Source organism: Vespa mandarinia, chromosome 5 (genome assembly GCF_050613455.1).
Source record: "Vespa mandarinia isolate Hongniang chromosome 5, ASM5061345v1, whole genome shotgun sequence".
NCBI classification, from domain to species: domain Eukaryota; kingdom Metazoa; phylum Arthropoda; class Insecta; order Hymenoptera; family Vespidae; genus Vespa; species Vespa mandarinia.
The window spans coordinates 7851805-7872384 of NC_140814.1; the positions used below are offsets into that span (position 1 = coordinate 7851805).

Sequence of the window (20580 nt, forward strand, 5' to 3'; positions counted from 1 at the left end):
TCCTTTTACAGGATTATTTATTTCCTAGGAATAGATGCATATTAAAAGAAATTATATTTATATGCATATCTACTATGATATATTTATATTATATATTATAAACAATACGTCGAATATAAAATATGAGTGAATAAATATTTGTTAATTATATAATGAATGATTATTTATTAATTATACATTGTCATTATGTTTTCCTTCATAAACATTTTTTTATATTACATTGTCTTTCGTAATCTGAATTTGATCCACAGACCACCTTGCGCTCGTAAAGTCATTCTATATTTGACAAATATTTTATTTTTGTTCGCAATGGGTTCCAATACAAAATTTCGAAGAATTGAACTAACGAGCACTTTCATTTCTAATATCGCAAATTTGTATCCTGTGGAAAGATAGATAATTTATAATGAAAATTGTTGATAAATATAGTGACAATCATTATTTCTTACCGATACAATTCTTAGGACCGGCACTAAAAGGAATATAAGCATATGGATGCAATTTTTCGTTAGAGTTTTGTGGATCAAAACGTTCTGGTTTAAAGGATTCTGGATCTAAATAATATCGTGGTATTCGGTGCGTAAGATAAGGTGAGATCAAAACGGAAGTACCGCTTGGTATTATTCGGCCGCCTAAAAGAAAAAGAAAAAAAAAGGATCCGAAGATGATGGTTTTAATGATGATTTATAAAGAAATCTTAATACCTATTTTTATATCTTCAGTGAGGCATCTGGCTATTACCGGTACGACGGGATAAAGTCTGAGCGTCTCTTTTATACACATCTCCAAATATTTCATCTCTTTCAAAGACTTAAACGACATTAAAGTAGCGTTATTGTTGTAAATTTCATTCAATTCGTTAACACATTTTTTCTGGCATTCGGGATGATTTGCCAATAGAAAGAGCATGCATGCCGTTGCCGTGCTGACGGATTCCAAACCAGCCAGCATAAATGTACTACATTCGTTTAAGATGGCTTCGTCATTGAAATATGAATACTTTTGTTTCATGTTGACCATGAACTCCAACAGAGATATCCTTCCGTTTTCCGTTTGCGTTTCATCATTTGTCATATCGTAAGAATTTAGACGCTTAGATTTTTCTATCTTTTTAATAATATCGTAACAATAGGCAATATTATTATCTAATTGTTGCTTATCAATTTGCGACTTTTCAGTCAATTTATATAATGACTCGAATAATAGCCACGGTCTCTTGAAACGATAAGATGCGAACATTTCGTTCCTGAGGTATCAGAAATAGTTGGTTGATTATGTTAAACAGAATTAATTAATATATAAAACTTACACTTTGAATGGCAGTTTGTGCGTTTCATTATTCTTTTTGTTCTCTTTAATCAATTTTAATCCTAGGACAGTTTCGGCCTGTATATTATAGATGACGTCATTGATCAATTTAGTGATATTCATATCTTGATTAACAATATCGCGTATTATTGATGTCAAATATTCGGCGTGCTCGACAAAGGTTTCAGTGTACTTTTCGAGTCCATGAACGTTGAAAGCCTTTTGAATGATATTCCGATGCATTTTAGAGACTTCACCGTCGTTTATTATTAAACCTTTTCCAAGAAAATTCCCAAATAGAGAATAAATAAAAGGTTTACGTGTGTGTTTCGAGCTACTGAGTATAATTTGAATGTCTTCAGGTTGAATGATCACTAGATATGGTATAAAAGTAATCCAAAGTCTGATTATATTATACGTAGAATATTTTTTCATTTCATTCAGAGCTAAGAAAAGAAAAACGACAGAATTAGTATGAAACGAAATCATTTTTCGTTTTCAATATTTTTTCTTCTTGAAACTTACCATTGGGTTTAAAGTAATAATGGATATTACCAATTAGCGGCAATGCCGGTGGTCCATCGAGACAAAGTGTGATTTTAACGAGTCGAATGTAGTTTCTCAGAATATATATAACGTAAAGGAAGATCAACACAACGACATAGATCCATGAGTTAGATGTTGCTAGTTCCCACTGTTACCGTTTCAAACGTTATATCAAGCAACGAGATAAACTTATTACTCTCTTTTTCTCTCTTTTTTTGCACTATATATAAAAACGAACAATTACTTACGATTTGTGTATTACTTAAGAGCATGGCGAGTTTTTCCACTATTCGACGAGCGTTTGTGATGCTGGAATGAAAGGCATTTTTTAATTTGGTCCTTTATTAAAACGAGATAGGATTACTTGAATATTTTCTATAATTCTAAACGATCCTAAAGGCAACTAGAGATTTATTATCAAGTAAATATTTATTTAAAAATTCATATTCCATAATAAAATATCTATAACTTTTTTTTCAAGAATGAACCTTAATAATTTCAATATACTCAGACTAACGCATATATTTTCTCTTACGACAAAATGTTTTATATTCATTGAGCATCGGCGATACGAGAGTCCGTTTCAACAAAGTGTTTAGTAAGTATTTACTAGTTTCAAATTATTTATAAGGTAAAGCGCGATGTATGTTTCGATAAAGAAGAATATTAAGATTATTTCTTTTCTTCGTTGTAACGTTGGAAATGTCAACAATGAGAAGTATCTTCATTCGATTTATGGTAATACAGAAACGATTTCTCATTTTTCTCTTGGGAATTTATCATTTACTTTGAAGAAATAATAAACACTATCAATTATATAATAGGGACTTTGCTCCATCGAGGCTATGTGAAATTTTTATAAGTTAAATATAGTTTTTCTTAAGATATATATTATTACGCGAGGGAAGATAGATGTAAGCGAGACAGATCCACAAATCGGATGGTAACATTATGGAGTTTGCTCTTGCGTGATATATCTCCTGATAAACTATATTCGACTTGTAAAAACCTGACTCAGTCGTCGATAGACCACCTGCACTGCCAATAATTCGTAATGTTTATGATCTCTTCGAAAAAAATGATAAATATCCAAGAGAAAAATAAGAGAGTCGCCAAATCATTTCTAGATTCATAAATCGATTGTTCTTTGTATATTGTTATGTATAATTCCAAAATTTATGCAAAAGAAAAGATTTATGAACTTATTATTTTTTTTCGGAACATATATTAGGCTTCGTTTTATCAATAATTTATATATACCAAATATTTACATTAATTGCTTCGTCAAAACTTAAGTATATGGACTCCGTGCTATCGATGCACAAATAAAACATCCCACCGTAAGAACGAGTGCACGTTGATTTGACGATGGTGGAACTTATTAGAATGTATTTATTCGAAACAAAAAATTAAAATTCAAATAAAAGAAGAAATTAATAAATGTTCATCTTATTTATGGATTCTTCCTTTATCTTTCTTTGGAGTTTTTTTTTTTATTTTCCTTTGTGTCCGATCGATTTTATAATCATTACGATTAAAAATAGACTAATCCAGCTTTGAAGACTTCACGTCCGTTGTAAGAACGGATAAATAAAATATTGGCTTATACGAAGTAACACACTATTCTTAAAGAAGGTACCAGACTGACTAAACCTTTTTTTTGATTGCGTTCTGTTAGTATATATAGATAGAAACACTTCGAGGATCTTGAAGGAGTGGGGTTATTATTGTATTCATGTATAACAATTTTAATTCAAGCTACGTTTTCTTGTTGTTCATTAGTATGCATGATACCAAAAGTTTTCCCTATTAATTTCGTTAAAGGTGGTACAGAGATGCAATCAATATATATATATAATAAGATTATGTGTCGATATTTTCGTACATATTAAGTAAGGAAGCGACTTGATTAATATAAATAATCTATATAACATGCTAAAATAAAAAATGTCACGTAAACTTATTATAAATGATTATCTATATGACATATTTGACATTCACATATTTCGTTCACTCACATTCTTGCTCGAACGCATATGAATGAATAATGCATCATAAACTGCAATAAAAGTAATTGTGGGATGGAAAATAGTTTTGTCGATATATTTACAATAGGACCATTTATTTGTAATCTGTTGCAAAAACAGGACGGAATATTTTTGTTTGTTTGTTTTCTCTTCTTTTTCGCTCTGTTATCTTCGTTTGATTTATCCCATATTACACGAAGATATACACGAAGAATAGATATAATCCGTGCTTCTGTTTTTTCGATTCAATTTGGTCGACGAAATCTAAAAACGCATTGGCGCTAAGAAAAGAGAAACGAAACGAAACGCAACGAAGCAATAAGAACGATGCTGCAGCAACGATTATGATTCTACAAGTTCAAGTTTAATTTTTATTGCACTATAAAATCATTTCTTCCTGTTTTTTTTTAACCATCAGGTATTCAATTCTTTTTTCATCAAATTTCCTTTATCTCAAATAGATTACTTTAACGTTTAATTAGAAATTAACTGTAAAATTTATCTTAAATTGACGCATCAATCTTTAGGAATTTCTTTTACTTTTACATGCATACAAAAATAGTTATGTAATCGAGAATAAATTTTTTTTTATTCTTTTCACGTTCTGCACTTTGCGCTAGTGCGTTTTAAACTTTACATTTATTCATTTTCTCTCCCCTTTTCTCTTACTCTCTCTCTCTCCCGTTGTTTCACATGTGCATTGGAAACTACACTTCTTGCACGGATTATAATATAAATGCAAACGAGACATGGATATGTATAGAACGGAAGATTCAAGATTACAAATGAAGTAGTCTTATGTCCGGTGTTTTAGGATACACGTGTGCATTTTTTCTTTTGTTTTAATGCAGCGAGATTAAAGATAATGGTCTTATTTCGATTTTATTTCATTAGATGAATCCGCGGGATAGAGCCATTACATTTACAAAAAAGGTTTCAAGCTTTGAAGAATGTATAGTTTTTTTAATTTTAGTAAAAAATGCTTAGCCACGATGGATAAAAAATTAATCTTGAAGGAAAGCTTGTTTTGAATTGATATTAATGATTACTATTACATACTTTTTAATTACTTCTTTAAAAATAATCAATTATTTCATTCAAAAATACGATAGAAATAATTTTCATCATTAATTTCTTTAGGTTTACAAGCAGACGATGTATCTATAGTAAATGCCTTTGCCGGTGATCATGTTTCATTGACATTATCAGGCATTGACCAACAAAATGTTGGGATTGGTGATGTCATTTGCAATCCACAAAATCCCGTACCGGTAACAACATGTTTTCGGGCACATGTAGTCATATTCTCTATTGTTGTGCCTATTACAAAGGGCTTCCCAGTAATAATGCATCAGCAATCTTTGGTACAGCCAGCTATTATATCTAAATTGATAGCACAGCTTCATAAAAGCACTGGAGATGTGATAAAAAAGAAGCCGCGCTGTTTACCTAAAAACTCTAGTGCGATTATTGAAATCGTAACGCAAACTCCAGTTTGCATGGAACTATATAAAGACGTTAAACAGCTTGGTAGGATAATGTTAAGAGTGGAAGGTACAACGATTGCAGCCGGGCTGATTACCAAAATTAAATGATTATTAATCAGCTTAGTTCCTTGGTGCAGCATCTACGCGTAGGATGAAATCCTATATTTAATATAATAAAAATTCTGGCCAAAAAGTTATATTATTATTTCTTTTGTAATGTATAAAAGATGTATAAATCTTAATACTATAATTTTACACAAAAGTTTCAATTTTTATTGTTATTACATAACATATAATATCTTTGTGTTTCATTTGTAATATTTTAAATACAACAGAAGCATATGTTACAAATTATTCATTATATTTCTGAGCTTTAATATTTAAATAAACATATTGATTCGATAAAAATTCTTTGATGGAAATAGATTATCCATTATCTTATTTACTCACATTAAATTCAACCCTGACAACTGCTGCAACCTCCAAAGGGAATGTTGACGTTATGATTGATATTGCTAGGTCTACCCAGTTTACGACTTGGAGGTTTAGGTGGACTGAAGAATAAAAATAATTATAATCTTGCTTAAGTAACTCGTAATTAATTACAAATATTATTCTTACCCAAAGCCAGGTCTATAATCTTTTGAATTTTTACCATCATTTTTATCTATATCCATACCAAATAATGTCTTGAAGCTGATGAAAGAACCATGCATGATTAAAGATGATGCATCATGAATAATTTTGAACAATTTTGTATTACTAAATACTTACAACATTATTACTAAGTATATTATCGATGAAAAGAAATTCGCAACTTTTTTTAAGCCCCATGGTACTGAGTTATGAATTTTGCCATCTGAAAATATATATCGTCATTTGATAAAACTCTAATTGGAAACAATATTGAAAATTGGAGGTTATAATTATTACCACTCGATATATAAACCATGTTTATACGATCACATTAATAAATTTTCATAGAATATAAATTCACCGTTTCTATTCTTAAATTATTATAATTTTCTTGCGTGATCTGATAATATTGTGTATTTTAATTATCACAATTTAATTCGTTTGATAAAAATGGTCAAAGTGACGTATTAAAAATAATATTTATGGTGCCCTTTATAAACCCTTATATATATATACGATCCTGAATGTACTCATATTGCCATCTAGCATTTTTCATGCATATTAATTCATAGAAACGGCGACGATCTACCTCTTAGAAATTTATTTAGAAAAGATTAAAGTACATATTATAAAAGATTATTGATATAACGTTATCAACGTTATCATAGAATATTTATAAACACTTTCCGCTATATCGAGAGAATAAAAAGTTTTCTACAATTGTGCGCAATAAGTGCTCCATTTATTTATTTTCATCTATATACTTTCTATTTGTATCTGTATTATTGTTACCATTCATATAATTCTAATCGTTTTTTGCTTTAATCTATTTGTCCAAATATAGGATCCTTTTACAGGATTATTTATTTCCTAGGAATAGATGCATATTAAAAGAAATTATATTTATATGCATATCTACTATGATATATTTATATTATATATTATAAACAATACGTCGAATATAAAATATGAGTGAATAAATATTTGTTAATTATATAATGAATGATTATTTATTAATTATACATTGTCAGTATGTTTTCCTTCATAAACATTTTTTTATATTACATTGTCTTTCGTAATCTGAATTTGATCCACAGACCACCTTGCGCTCGTAAAGTCATTCTATATTTGACATATATCTTATTTTTGTTCGCAATGGGTTCCAATACAAAATTTCGAAGAATTGAACTAACGAGCACTTTCATTTCTAATATCGCAAATTTGTATCCTGTGGAAAGATAGATAATTTATAATGAAAATTGTTGATAAATGTAGTGACAATCATTATATCTTACCGATACAATTCTTAGGACCGGCACTAAAAGGAATATAAGCATATGGATGCAATTTTTCGTTAGAGTTTTGTGGATCAAAACGTTCTGGTTTAAAGGATTCTGGATCTAAATAATATCGTGGTATTCGGTGCGTAAGATAAGGTGAGATCAAAACGGAAGTACCGTTCGGTATTATTCGGCCGCCTAAAAGAAAAAGAAAAAAAAGGATCCGAAGATGATGGTTTTAATGATGATTTATAAAGAAATCTTAATACCTATTTTTATATCTTCAGTGAGGCATCTGGCTATTACCGGTATGGCGGGATAAAGCCTGAGCGTCTCTTTTATACACATCTCTAAATATTTCATCTCTTTCAAAGACTTAAACGACGTTAAAGTAGCGTTATTGTTGTAAATTTCATCCAACTCGTTAACACATTTTTTCTGGCATTCGGGATGATTTGCCAATAGAAAGAGCATGCATGCCGTTGCCGTGCTGACGGATTCCAAACCAGCCAGCATAAATGTACTACATTCGTTTAAGATGGCTTCGTCATTGAAATACGAATACTTTTGTTTCATGTTGACCATGAACTCCAAAAGAGACATCCTTCCGTTTTCCGTTTGCGTTCCATCATTTGTCATATCGTAAGAATTTAGACGTTTAGATTTTTCTATCTTTTTAATAATATCGTAGCAATAGGCAATATTATTGTCTAATTGTTGCTTATCAATTTGCGACTTCTCAGTCAATTTATATAATGACTCGAATAATAGCCACGGTCTCTTGAAACGATAAGATGCGAACATTTCGTTCCTGAGGTATCAGAAATAGTTGGTTGATTATGTTAAACAGAATTAATTAATATATAAAACTTACACTTTGAATGGCAGTTCGTGCGTTTCATTATTCTTTTTGTTCTCCTTAATCAATTTTAATCCTAGGACAGTTTCGGCCTGTATATTATAGATGACGTCATTGATCAATTTAGTGATATTCATATCTTGATTAACAATATCACGTAATATTGATGTCAAATATTCGGCGTGCTCGACAAAGATATCAGTGAACTTTTCGAGTCCATGAACGTTGAATGCCTTTTGAATGATATTCCGATGCAATTTAGAGACTTCACCATCGTTTATTGTTAAACCTTTTCCAATGACATTCTTAAACAGAGAATAAACAAAAGGCTTACGTGTGTGTTTCGAGCTACTGAGTATTATTTGAATGTCTTCAGGTTGAATGATCGCTAGATACGGTATAAAAGATACCCAAAATCTGATTATATTATATGTTGAATATTTTTTCATTTCGTTCATAACTAAGAAAAGAAAAAGCACAGAATTAGTATGAAACGAAATCATTTTTCGTTTTCAATATTTTTTTTTCTTGAAACTTACCATTGGGTTTAAAGTAATAATGGATATTACCAATTAGCGGCAATGCCGGTGGTCCATCGAGACAAAGTGTGATTTTAACGAGTCGAATGTAGTTTCTCAGAATATATATAACGTAAAGGAAGATCAACACAACGACATAGATCCATGAGTTAGATGTTGCTAGTTCCCACTGTTACCGTTTCAAACGTTATATCAAGCAACGAGATAAACTTATTACTCTCTTTTTCTCTCTTTTTTTGCACTATATATAAAAACGAACAATTACTTACGATTTGTGTATTACTTAAGAGCATGGCGAGTTTTTCCACTATTCGACGAGCGTTTGTGATGCTGGAATGAAAGGCATTTTTTAATTTGGTCCTTTATTAAAACGAGATAGGATTACTTGAATATTTTCTATAATTCTAAACGATCCTAAAGGCAACTAGAGATTTATTATCAAGTAAATATCTATTTAAAAATTCATATTCCATAATAAAATATCTATAACTTTTTTTTTCAAGAATGAACCTTGATAAGTTTCATCATCGTCAGACTAACACATATATTTTCTCTTACGACAGAATGTTTTATATTCATTGAGCATCGGCGATACGAGAGTCCACATGCGTTTCAACAAAGTGTTTAGTAAGTATTTACTAGTTTCAAATTATTTATAAGGTAAAGCGCAATGTATGTTTCGATAAAGAAGAATATTAAGATTATTTCTTTTCTTCGTTGTAACGTTGGAAATCTCAACAATGAGAAGTATCTTCATTCGATTTATGGTAATACAGAAACGATTTCTCATTTTTCTCTTGGGAATTTATCATTTACTTTAAAGAAATAATAAACACTATCAATTATATAATAGGGACTTTGCTCCATCGAGGCTATGTGAAATTTTTATAAGTTAAATATAGTTTTTCTTAAGATATATATTATTACGCGAGGGAAGATAGATGTAAGCGAGACAGATCCACAAATCGGATGGTAACATTATGGAGTTTGCTCTTGCGTGATATATCTCCTGATAAACTATATTCGACTTGTAAAAATCTGACTCAGTCGTCGATAGACCACCTGCACTGCCAATAATTCGTAATGTTTATGATCTCTTCGAAAAAAATGATAAATATCCAAGAGAAAAATAAGAGAGTCGTCAAATCATTTCTAGATTCATAAATCGATTGTTCTTTGTATATTGTTATGTATAATTCCAAAATTTATGCAAAAGAAAAGATTTATGAACTTATTATTTTTTTTCGGTACATATATTAGGCTTCGTTTTATCAATAATTTATATATACCAAATATTTACATTAATTGCTTCGTCAAAACTTAAGTATATGGACTCCGTGCTATCGATGCACAAATAAAATATCCCACCGTAAGAACGAGTGCACGTTGATTTGACGATGGTGGAACTTATTAGAATGTATTTATTCGAAACAAAAAATTAAAATTCAAATAAAAGAAGAAACAAATAAATGTTCATCTTATTTATGGATTCTTCCTTTATCTTCCTTTGGAGTTTTTTTTTGATTTTCCTTTGTGTCATCGATCGATTTTAAAAATCGACTTATCAAGCTTTGAAGACTTTACGTCCGTTGTATGAACGGATAAATAAAATATTGGTTTATACGAAGTAACACTCTATTCTCAAATAAGGCACCAGATCAACTAAACCTTTTTTTGATTGCGTTCTATTAGTATATATAGATAGAAACACTTCAAGGATCTTGAAGGGTGGGGTTATTATTGTATTCATGTATGACAATTTTAATTCAAGGCACGTTTTCTTGGTGTTCATTGGCATGCAAGACAGCGAAAGTATTTCCTATTAGTTTCGTTAAAGGTGGCACGTAGATTCAATCAATATATATATAATAAGATTATGTGTCGATATTTTCGTACATATTAAGTAAGGAAGCGACTTGGTTAATATAAATGATCTATATAACATGCTGAAATAAAAAATGTCACGTAAACTTATTATAAATGATTATCTATATGACATATTGAAATGTCAGTTCCTTTCTTTGGTCTATTTGACATTTACGTATTTCGTTTACTCACATTCTTGCTCGAACGCATATGAATGAATAATGTACCATAAACTGCAATAAAAGTAATTGCGGGATAGAAAATAGTTTTGTCGATAGGTTTACAATAGAAACATTTATTTGTAGAATCCGTTGCAAAGACACGACGGAATATCTGATATTTTTGTTTGTTTGTTTTTCCTTTTTTTTCGCTTTGTTATCTTCGTTTGATTCATCCCATATTACATATACACGGGGAATAGATATAATCCGTGCACCTGTTTTTTCGATTCAGTTTGGTCGACGAGGTCTAAAAACGCATTGGCGCTAAGAAAAGAGAAACGAAACGAAACGAAACGAAGCAATAAGAACGATGCTGCAGCAACGATTACGATTCTACGAGTTCAAGTTTAATTTTTATTGTACTAAAATCATTTCTTCCTTTTTTTTTTTTAACCATCAGGTATTCAATTCTTTTTTCATCAAATTTCTTTTATCTTAAATAGATTACTTTAACGTTTAATTAGGAATACAAGTTGATATCGACTGTAAAATTTATTTTTAATTGACGCATCAATCTTTAGGAATTTCTTTAGACTTTTACGTGCATACAAAAATAGTTATGTAATCGAGAATAAATTCTTTTGCGATGCTTTTCACGTTCTGCGCTTCGCGCTAGTGCGTCTAGACCTTTACATATTTTCGTTCTTTCTCTCTCCCTTTCTCTTTCCCCCTCTTACTCTCGTTGTTTCACATGTGCATTGGAAACTACATTTCTTGCACGGATTATAATATAAATGCACACGAGACACAGATAGGTATAGGATGGAAGATTTAAGATTACAAGTAAAGTAGTCTTATGTCCGGTGCTTTAGGAAACACGTGCGCATTTTATATGCGTTTCTCCTTTTATTTTAATGTAGCGAGATGAAAAATAATGGTCTTATTTCAATTTTCTTTCATTAGAAGAATTCACGAGACAGAGCCATTATATTTTCATCACAAAAAAGGTTTCAAGCTTTGAAGAATATATAGTTCTCATTAATTTTAGTAAATAATGCTTAGCCAACTTGGATAAAAAATTAATCTCGAAGGAAAGCATGTTTTGAATTGACTTTAATGATTACTATTATATACTCTTTAAGTCTTGAATCCCTTTGTTCTTTCTAATCCTGTAAATATTATCTCCAATTTTTCACATTAGAATTTTAGCCGAACGATCTGACCTGAATGTGCACGTGCTTTTTACGTTTAGTGCAATGAAGGAAGAAATTTTGTTGGAAAATGTATAGTTAGGTTTACACATAACTCTGATATTTTCCTCGAAAGACTTAAGTAGTATAATTTTGAAACGACACTTTTTTATATCGACATCTTCTCTTTCCTTCGCGAATCTTTCTTTCCTTTTCAATTATCAGGTTCGTTTGATAATCGTTTTTTACATGAATGTGCTGATTTTATAGAGAGACAAGTATCCATCGACTAAGAGTTCTTTTGACAGTAGAAGATTATTTTTTTTTTTTACGTGCATACGATTGATAATCTGTAGCAATAGCAATCGCTTTATCTTTATTTATAGAGTAGAAACGACGGAAGTAATAGCAACGATGCAAAAATTTGTATCGATCAATCATGATGCTCACTGTCTGTATTGTATAGAAAATAAATATGATTGAATTGTGTGTGTGTATGTGTGTGTGTATGTTTGTAAAAGGAACTATGAAAAAGAATTCAGAAAAGAGGAAGATCTGTCTGAAAAATCTAAAAGTGAATGCAAGAACAGTATGGAGAAAAAAAATATATGTAAAATAACTTATCTCAATATACTTTCTTTCTCTTTTGGCTCGTTGCTCATCACTTCCGTAAGAACGAGTTCCGAGGTAGGTTAACGACACGATGGGATTCTTCACGAGCCATTTTTTCCATGGCTCGGATCAAGAAAGTAAAGGCTTTGAAAGTGAGCAGGTCATAGAAAGGAAGCTGCATGCTGTCTCTTTTTCTTTGGTTCGCCCTCGTTGACCTCGATCGGTCCTTTACCACTGTCCCTCCTCGTCATCTTGAAAATGATCAAGAGTAACGAATGAGAGATTGCCAGGAGTAAGACTTAGACTTCTACGCCTCTTTGCACGGTATTAGTGTCCAAGGCGCAATTCCCGCTGACATCTGGAGAATTCTGAAGATATTCTTCGGACGGTGTAACACCGTCCGTTTTCATATCGTCCCTCACGCGTTCCACCTACGGTAATAATAATTTCAAATCAATATTTATGTCTAGTTTATAAACTATAGATACCCGAATGATATTACCTTTCTGAAGACTCTCAATAAATTTAAACCGGCCACCTTCTTCAGATCGTGCACGTTCCATTTGCCGCTACGAAGAAGTTCCGCAAACAATTCGGGATATTTGGAAACGTCCTCAAGACCTCTTGGAGTTCTAACGATTGAACGATCAAATTAAAGACCAAAAAAAAGAAACAAAAAAAGAAAAAGATCATTACTTTTGTTTCATTATTATTTCGAAGATATTACATCGACGTACTTGTTGATACCATCAAAATCTCCACCTACTCCGATATGATCGACGCCGATAAGATTTCTAATGTAATAAATATGCTCTGCCACGTCCGAGATAGTCGCCTGAGAACCACACTTGACGAAATAATTATAAAAGGTCACCATCACCAATCCGTCGTTGTCAGCCTAGACGAAACAAATGCATACGTTGTTCTTTACTATTCTTTTTAAGATCGTAAAGATAAGTCAAAAGGAAATAATCTGATTTTAATGGACGAAACAATATAAAAGATAGCAAAATTATCAGCTGCGATGGTCGCTACAAGTAGAAGAGAGCGGTTTGTTGTCCGCCGTTACCATTATACCGTGTTTCAAGTGGATGGAGCCGTTAATTTTGGTCCCTGTTAATTTGCTTCTTAACGAGGTCGGCTGGGAGAGGATTCTTACTTTAATGGAGCAGAAAACTCGACAATAGAAAGGAATCGTCGTCGGTAATTGTTTCAAACCATTGGAACTCTGGATGCCGAGGAGCAAAGATAATTATCTATCCCCGAGAGAGAGAGAGAGAGAGAGAAACGATGAGGATCGAAGGAAAGTAACTTTAAAAGTGAGAATAATTATTTTTTCAAGGTGTAAATTAAAAAGGCAAAAGTATTATACATAGAGACAGTAAAATAAAACACGCTGAGAGCTAACGAGAAAGGAGACATAACATTTTCTCGATATTCGTCGACCTACCAGCTGTTTTAAAATGTCATCGGGCACGTTTCTCGAGGAATTACAAATGGCGAAAGCCGAGGAATGTGAAAAGATCAGAGGTGCTTTGGTCGCTTTCAGGGCATCCCTCATTGTTGCTCTGGCCGTGTGGCTGAGGTCTATCAGCATGCCTAGTCTATTCATCTCTCGCACCACAGTCTTGCCGAACGCCGTTAGACCTCCTCCTGCGAAGGAGAGTAAAAGGAGTAGGTTAATAAAGAATAAGGTGCTCGCGCTCAAAGAGAAACAAAAAGAGAATGAGAGAGGGAGAGAGAGAGAGAGAGAGAGAGAGGGAGAGAAAAGAGAAGTCAATTTCGTGAATAAATTTATATAAAAGTTCATAAACAAGCACAAAGACCAAAATATATCTTTTCTTTATGAGAACAGGAAGATGGAGTCTTAGGAGAAGGTGTAGCACACTTTGCCAACATTTAACCAGACATTGTGTAACACTGCCATAAAACCATATATTCGCGTTGCTTACGGGCACTTGAGGAGGCAACCGCAGCCAGGGGATGGACTATTCTCCTCCATCCTGTTTATAGCCCGAAGGATCTTGCACCCTCAGATTACCATCTGTTTAGTTCGTTGAAGGATAGTTTACGTGGTCAACACTTCGAGTATGACAATGGGTATGCTCTTCCGAGTGTACCAAGCTCGATATAACCTCGCGATAGGTATCCTCCTCTTCGTTACTCCTCTTGATTCGATATTAACGACGATACAGGGGACTGATTACGAGAACCATATTCTCCTCTGTTTCTCTCTCTCTCTCTCTCTCTCTCTCTCTCTCTCTCTCTCTCGCTCATTCTCTCTCTCTCCTTTTTTCCCCACAAATCGTATTCGCAAATTCACGTGAGAGGATTTCCCGATGGTATCGATCGATTGCGCATGAGAGATTATGGACGAAGAGTGATTAATATTTTTTAAATCGCGTTAGTCCATATCCGAAGCATTTCCCATTGGCCCTCCCCCGTCGTCCGCGCCGTTACACCTCAACATATTTTATCGCTTCGAATCGAATTTCCGGGAATTCACGCGAAATTTCAAATGTAATTCATCAATTTGTCTCGTTTTATTCGTTGCATTTTATCTATACTATTATTACCGATCGTCGAGCCGATTCGGACCGATGATAAATTTAAAATCGAAAGAACTAGGGAAGGATTTGAAGGGATGAAAATTGTTCTCTCTTTCTTTTTTTTTTATTTTTTTGTTGTTTTGTTTTACCCTCCTTGTGAAATTCTTTAACTCACCGTCCTCGTCGTCCTCCTCTGCGGAGGAGCTTTTCGCCCACGGTGTGTTACACCTGTGCGTTAGCGTCAAATATCTTACGCCCAGGTGATAAAGCGTCCTTAAAACGGCTAGACTACTTCCTAGACTATGTCCTCCTTCCACGCCGATGAGCGAAGCAATTCTGCCTCTTTTGTGAGCCTCTAAGATTTCTGTGCGTTCAACGAGGAAAAACGATTAAATTCTCGTAGCGTAACACGCGTTATTCTTCGAACCTTAAAAAAAAGCAATACACACCCTTGGATGAGGCAGCAAACTGCATCTGCTGAGAATACTTTTCTATCAGTCGTTTTATTAGATCGACCTGTTCCAGAGTCAGCTGTACGGCGTTGAGATGCTGAGACTCGCACGGCACATAAGCGGCCCAAAACTACGACGACGTTGACGTGGTTATCGAATAAAAGAGAGAGAAAGAGAGAGAGAGAGAGAGAGAGAGAGAGAAGAGATAGAAGAGAAAAGCCGATAATACCTGACCACCGACCATGCCTTGTCGCAATCTGACCAAGTCCGTTTGACTCCAAGCGCTCTTGCTCCACGGTGCGACTTGTCGGAGATCCTTGTCGAAGTCGAAATCGGCCAACTGGTTGTGAACAAAGTTTCTGATATTCCAAGGTAGGTCATTGTGCCCGTCGATCAGCGGTACCTCCGTTAGAATTTGCCGTACTACTTCGAGTCTCTCTCGCGGCGTTGTCAGGGACGACGCGAGATCGCTATCCGCCGGTTGCGGTCCGACTCTACCGACCCAGCTGCCAATCGACAGTATAATCACGCTCGCGATCCAGACACCACTTTGTCCGCCACTCTGAAACAATGCCGACGAATAGAACACATTGTAATGGGTTTGAAAATATTTGCTAGGATTCGTGTATAATTCAAGTAAATAGAAAAATAAAAGGAAAAGAAAGAAAAAAAAAGAAAGAAAAAAAAAGAAAGAAAAAAAGAAAGAAAAAAAAAAAAAAGAAAAATGAAAAAAAAAACAAAAGAAAGAAAAAAACTGTTAATACAGTGGCAAGATAGGTAACTATGTCATCCAAGCTGGAGTGCTTTGATGCTGCGGAATAATATACCGCGTAGAAGCGGTCCGCAATCCGTTCTAAGGATTACCCCGGCAAGTAGATTAATTCTCGGACAGCGTATACCACCGCCCTCCTCTATATTCCTAAAGTTCCCAGAGGGACAAGACAACGAATGGTATGAGTCGACGAAAAAAGAAAGGGAGAAATAATTTACCGTATCTGTTTTACGAGTGTCTGCGAACTTATTGAAAATTTGTTATCATCCGTAGAAAATGAAGGAAGGAATTACGGCGATCATTTCAATCGAATTCGATACCTTCCCAATAATCTAAATAATTAGAAATTTATATCGAGGTACCGTCGAGAATTTTGTGCTTGATTTTGAATTAAACAGAGGAAGAATGATGTGGTCTTGCCGAGGTTTATATCGTTTCCCTCGATGCAAAGATTGCATAAGACATTCTAGGCTAGATCGTGGCTTTTCTGCGAGATTGAGAGGAAGGGACGGGGAAGGGACGTGGAAAGACAAAGCTCTTACTTGACGCAACCCCATTTCGATGGAATGATGGATCGAATTCGCTAGGGAGGAAATTATCTCATCGAGTGTACTCTATACGTATAGTCTTTAAAGAGACGTTATAGATAAAGTTAAAAAAACGGGGAACCGAGGAGAAGACTTCTTCTCCTCTAAGAATTAACGTTAATTTGAGAAAAAGAGAGAGCGAGAGGGAGCGAAAAAAGGGGGGGAGAGAGAGACAAAGTTTGAAGACAGTTCGACGATAGAATTCTTAGCACGTAATTTTTCATGGTTTTTCTTCGTTCCAACGAATGGCCGCCGTTCTAGGAACTTGGTAGAAGAAGGAAGAAAGTTTTTTGAAAACTTTTCGCATATCGTATTTCGCTGCACTTTAGTCCGGGTTTATGTTTTCTTCCACGGCGTCGTCGAAGGCCAGTTGAATGAAAAGTTCGAGTACGAAGAGAATCTGGAGAGCTTCTCTTTTGAAATCTACGTGCTGTTTCGGGCGGTTAAGGGATAAGAGAGAAGGAATGAGAGAGAGAGAAAGAGAGAGAGAGAGAGAGAAACGGACAGCGTGAGAAAAGTGACGCCTGCGAGTAAACGTCCTTAAAAAGAAAGAAAAAAAAAAAAAAAGAAAAAAGCAAAAACAAACGCGTGAAAAGAAAAGGGAACATAGAAAAGACGAAAGGAGAAGAGATTTCGAAGATTCTCACTTCGATGTACTTTAGAGTAATGCGATCTCGTGAAACGTTAAGGGCGAATTTTCGAGAGACAGTTTGAAAGTTTTAATTCCGCTAAAATAAAAGGTAGTAACGAGGCAAGTGATAGGAGACAACGTGTGAGAAACAATCCGCGTGGCTGAATGATACTGCGAAAGAAAATACTCCATTTGTTAAATTTTCTATTTGATTTTTTGATTAATCTTAACGATGACTTGTAGCGTATCGAGGTATATTCATAGGTATGGCTCGCAGATGGCACTCAAGCCGGATCAAATATTTTATTTTTTATTCCTACGACACGAGATATTGCGCGTTTCATAATTAACAGTTCAATCTATGGGTTGACAGTACTAAAGAAGGATCAATCGTTTATCAAAATCGGTTGTATGAGTATGCTCTCGTGACCGACGAGCGCGAGCCCAAGCGCATAAAATTCTCCTCTAGAATTTTAACGAGTTCTTTCCTTTTTTTTTCTTTCTTTCTTTCTTTCTTCCTTCCTTCCTTCCTCTTTTTCCTTTTTTCTTTCTTCCTTCCTTTCTTCCCCTTTTTTCCCTTCTTTCCTCTTATTTCGATTCTCTTCAATGCCGACCTTTGTTAAACGTACAATGTTCACGGTTTAATGCGCCTTCGTGTTTCGCACCATTTTAATCGAACGAACGAACGAATGAACGAACGAACGAACGAACGAACGAACGAACGAACGAACGAACGAACGAACGAGAAAAATCGCCTTTCCAAGCACGAATGTGACCTTTCAAAAATGGAGAAAAATCAATGGTAGATAAGTACTCTAGACCAGAGATAAGATTATGGATGACAAAACGACTAGTTTGATTCGGTGCATTGAAAAGTTTCGAATACTTATTCGGAAAATTTGAAGAAGATGGCGAAACGAATGAGACGAGTTTCGGGATAAATATCTGTACATTTCCAAAGGCGTTGTTGCTGTCGTTGATCGACACTCAAGATCAACGAGTTTAGAGTCTGACTTTCTCTCTTTCTCTCGAGTATTTTCGATCCTTTAATGAAAAGTTTGGAAAATTTCTTATCATTTTATCATTTTCGCTTTCTATAATAAAGTTTCTAGAACCACTTATCGTCGTTCTTACGAGAAGAATAATCTTATCGTCGATCCGATAATAAAACTCAGGCTTAGTAATTCGTTCGAACGTTATTTGGCCGAATTCTTTTTAAACAAATTCGTTGGATAAAATTTCAATGAAGGAGGATAGGGGGGTGAGGGGGGAGGGGGAGGGGAAGAGGGAAACGTATGCGCGCGTCACACCCGTCGAGCCCGCGGAAGATAGCCGTCCTCGTAATGGGAACATTTCCGTGGGAAAGGGTGAAATAAATCTTCTATCGGTTCCTCTATCACTCTCGACAGATAAGGTAATCTATTTCTGTTCGTTCCGTTTATAAATGGTACGCGCGTTACCAAGAAAAAAAAAAAAAAAGAAAAAAAAAAAGAAAAACTTTAATCCTTTCTGATCTGTATTTATCTTGCATTGTGTAATGTTAATGCATTGAAGTGAGTACGAGCAAAGAGTGGAAAGTTATGATAGACAAAAGAAAGAAAGAAAGAAAGAAAAAAAAATAAAAAAGAGAAGAATAAATAGATAAATAAATAAGTAGGTAAATGAGTAAATAAAAAACGCGAAAGCAATCAAATATAAAAGAAAAAGAAACAAAACGGATAATAAAATGCAAATGATCGACTTGTGTTCCTTGTTTGTAAAAGGGCTTTTATTAAAGTCATGAATGGAAGATTTTCGCGGTCTACTGTTTCATAGATAATTAATCGAGTGAGCAGCATGTGAAAAGGTCCATTTATAGAGGATATTGTATACCGAACGATGTCAACATTTCGCTCGTTTGTTATAGGCGCGAATACGCGCCGAGGCACAAATGTGCTTCTGTGACTTACATGTTCATTCGTCATACAGGAAAGCTTCGTTAGCGAGAGCTTATGGCACGCATTGATACACGTACATATATAATCAATGCGCAAGAGAGACTTAAGCAACGCTTAATCGCACAACGTATCCTAATAAAACTGATATGGCCGATAGAGTGAAATATTAACTCCCTAAACTTTGAGATATATCGGTTACGACGAGCCGAACACCGAGCGCTTTCTGTACCTTCAATTTTTATGGACCTGATAGTAATGTCGTGAAAACGAGAATTGTGACTGTTACGTGACAGTTATGACTACGGTTAACGCAGTTATCGTATCCTTGGAAAAGATTTGACTCCTCTGAAACAACTTTCGATAACTATCCGATACTTTACTCGCATAAAGCATTAAAGCATAAAAGAAGGTACCTTCCGATTCGATCCTTCAGAGGTCTTCTTCTCTTAGCGTTTCTCTTATTTTATCGTGTATTCGTCTGCAAAGTATGGGATAGAAGAAAATTGATAAAACTGTGGAGAAACTTTTTGGAAGGAAATATGTTGAAATTTCATTTCACTCAAGGACGAAAAAGAATCATGCGTATCGTTCGCTCGAAAACGTACGTAACTGAGGTAACAGAGATGCGAAAAGTTTTGGCGCGAAACTTTGAGATTGGAAATATTTTGCGTGGTCGTTTCTCTCTCTCGCTCTCTCTCTCTCTCTCTCTTTCTTCTCTTGTTGGCTTCTCTCCTCTTTATGTTCCGAGCTTCGACTACCCAGTGGATTATCGTAAATCAAAGAGAGTTTGGGAAACGACCAACGAAAATAAAGGACAGATGGCGATCGATCGAACGATTCCTCTGATCGTTTTATCGATTTGGAAATCTGAAAAATCAACGTACAAACGCAACTCTCTCTCTCTCTCTCTCTCTCTCTCTCACTCTGTCTTCTATTAAAGCGAGCCAAATTTTTTCTCGTTAATTATATCAGCAGAACGAAGAGAAATCGGGTTAGCAGATAGTTTTACGAGTTCGCGAGAACGTTCGCGACAAGCTTTCGGATACACAGGGGAGGAAAGTTTATTATCAAGGGCGTAACGGTGCCGTACGCGATGTGAAATACGTTTGCGAACGAAGCTCCAAACAAATCTTGGCGGCTA

General features: G+C 34.3%; 4 protein-coding genes and 1 pseudogene across 13 annotated transcripts in view; 1 reads left to right on the forward strand and 4 right to left on the reverse strand.

Moving 5' to 3' along the window:
* Positions 1 to 159: 159 nt before the first annotated feature.
* LOC118441824 (putative cytochrome P450 4aa1) lies at positions 160 to 3509 on the reverse strand. 7 transcript variants are annotated; one of them, XM_085657452.1, is made up of 7 exons: positions 3387 to 3509; positions 2103 to 2163; positions 1834 to 2002; positions 1310 to 1754; positions 705 to 1246; positions 450 to 632; positions 160 to 382 (listed from the first exon to the last, which is right to left on the reverse strand). In XM_085657452.1, the coding sequence occupies exons 2-7, from the start codon at positions 2124 to 2126 to the stop codon at positions 216 to 218; spliced, it is 1530 nt and encodes a 509-aa protein (XP_085513578.1). In that variant the 5' UTR covers positions 2127 to 2163; positions 3387 to 3509; the 3' UTR covers positions 160 to 215. The 7 variants fall into 7 exon arrangements, with proteins under 7 accessions (XP_085513578.1, XP_085513579.1, XP_035722672.1 ...); XM_085657453.1 differs by having other exon boundaries at positions 3476 to 3503; XM_035866779.2 differs by lacking the exon at positions 3387 to 3509 and adding an exon at positions 3194 to 3378.
* A 132-nt stretch (positions 3510 to 3641) lies between these two features.
* Positions 3642 to 5476, forward strand: LOC146873012 (protein HBS1 pseudogene; annotated as a pseudogene).
* A 72-nt stretch (positions 5477 to 5548) lies between these two features.
* On the reverse strand, positions 5549 to 6504 carry LOC118441832 (selenoprotein K-like). The gene is made up of 4 exons (XM_035866802.2): positions 6302 to 6504; positions 6143 to 6227; positions 5990 to 6064; positions 5549 to 5922 (listed from the first exon to the last, which is right to left on the reverse strand). Exons 1-4 carry the CDS (start codon positions 6318 to 6320, stop codon positions 5826 to 5828), a joined length of 276 nt encoding a protein of 91 aa, XP_035722695.1. The 5' UTR covers positions 6321 to 6504; the 3' UTR covers positions 5549 to 5825.
* Positions 6505 to 6998: 494 nt separating this feature from the next.
* On the reverse strand, positions 6999 to 10359 carry LOC118441718 (putative cytochrome P450 4aa1). Of its 2 annotated transcripts, none has more exons than XM_035866479.2 (7): positions 10051 to 10359; positions 8952 to 9012; positions 8683 to 8851; positions 8159 to 8603; positions 7554 to 8095; positions 7300 to 7482; positions 6999 to 7232 (listed from the first exon to the last, which is right to left on the reverse strand). In XM_035866479.2, exons 2-7 carry the CDS (start codon positions 8973 to 8975, stop codon positions 7066 to 7068), a joined length of 1530 nt encoding a protein of 509 aa, XP_035722372.2. In that variant the 5' UTR covers positions 8976 to 9012; positions 10051 to 10359; the 3' UTR covers positions 6999 to 7065. The 2 variants fall into 2 exon arrangements, with proteins under 2 accessions (XP_035722372.2, XP_035722373.2); XM_035866480.2 differs by having other exon boundaries at positions 9983 to 10359.
* A 275-nt stretch (positions 10360 to 10634) lies between these two features.
* Positions 10635 to 20580, reverse strand: part of LOC118441721 (dipeptidase 1) — a 79558-nt gene continuing 69612 nt past the window's right edge. For all 3 annotated transcript variants that reach the window (XM_085656947.1, XM_035866499.2, XM_035866498.2), the window contains exons 5-11: positions 15742 to 16074; positions 15510 to 15642; positions 15236 to 15424; positions 13962 to 14164; positions 13249 to 13409; positions 13014 to 13143; positions 10635 to 12942 (exon numbers count right to left, since the gene is read on the reverse strand). In XM_085656947.1, coding sequence (XP_085513073.1) covers positions 12811 to 12942; positions 13014 to 13143; positions 13249 to 13409; positions 13962 to 14164; positions 15236 to 15424; positions 15510 to 15642; positions 15742 to 16074 — 1281 coding nt within the window. In that variant the 3' untranslated portion in view covers positions 10635 to 12810. The remainder of the gene's footprint in view (positions 12943 to 13013; positions 13144 to 13248; positions 13410 to 13961; positions 14165 to 15235; positions 15425 to 15509; positions 15643 to 15741; positions 16075 to 20580) is intronic.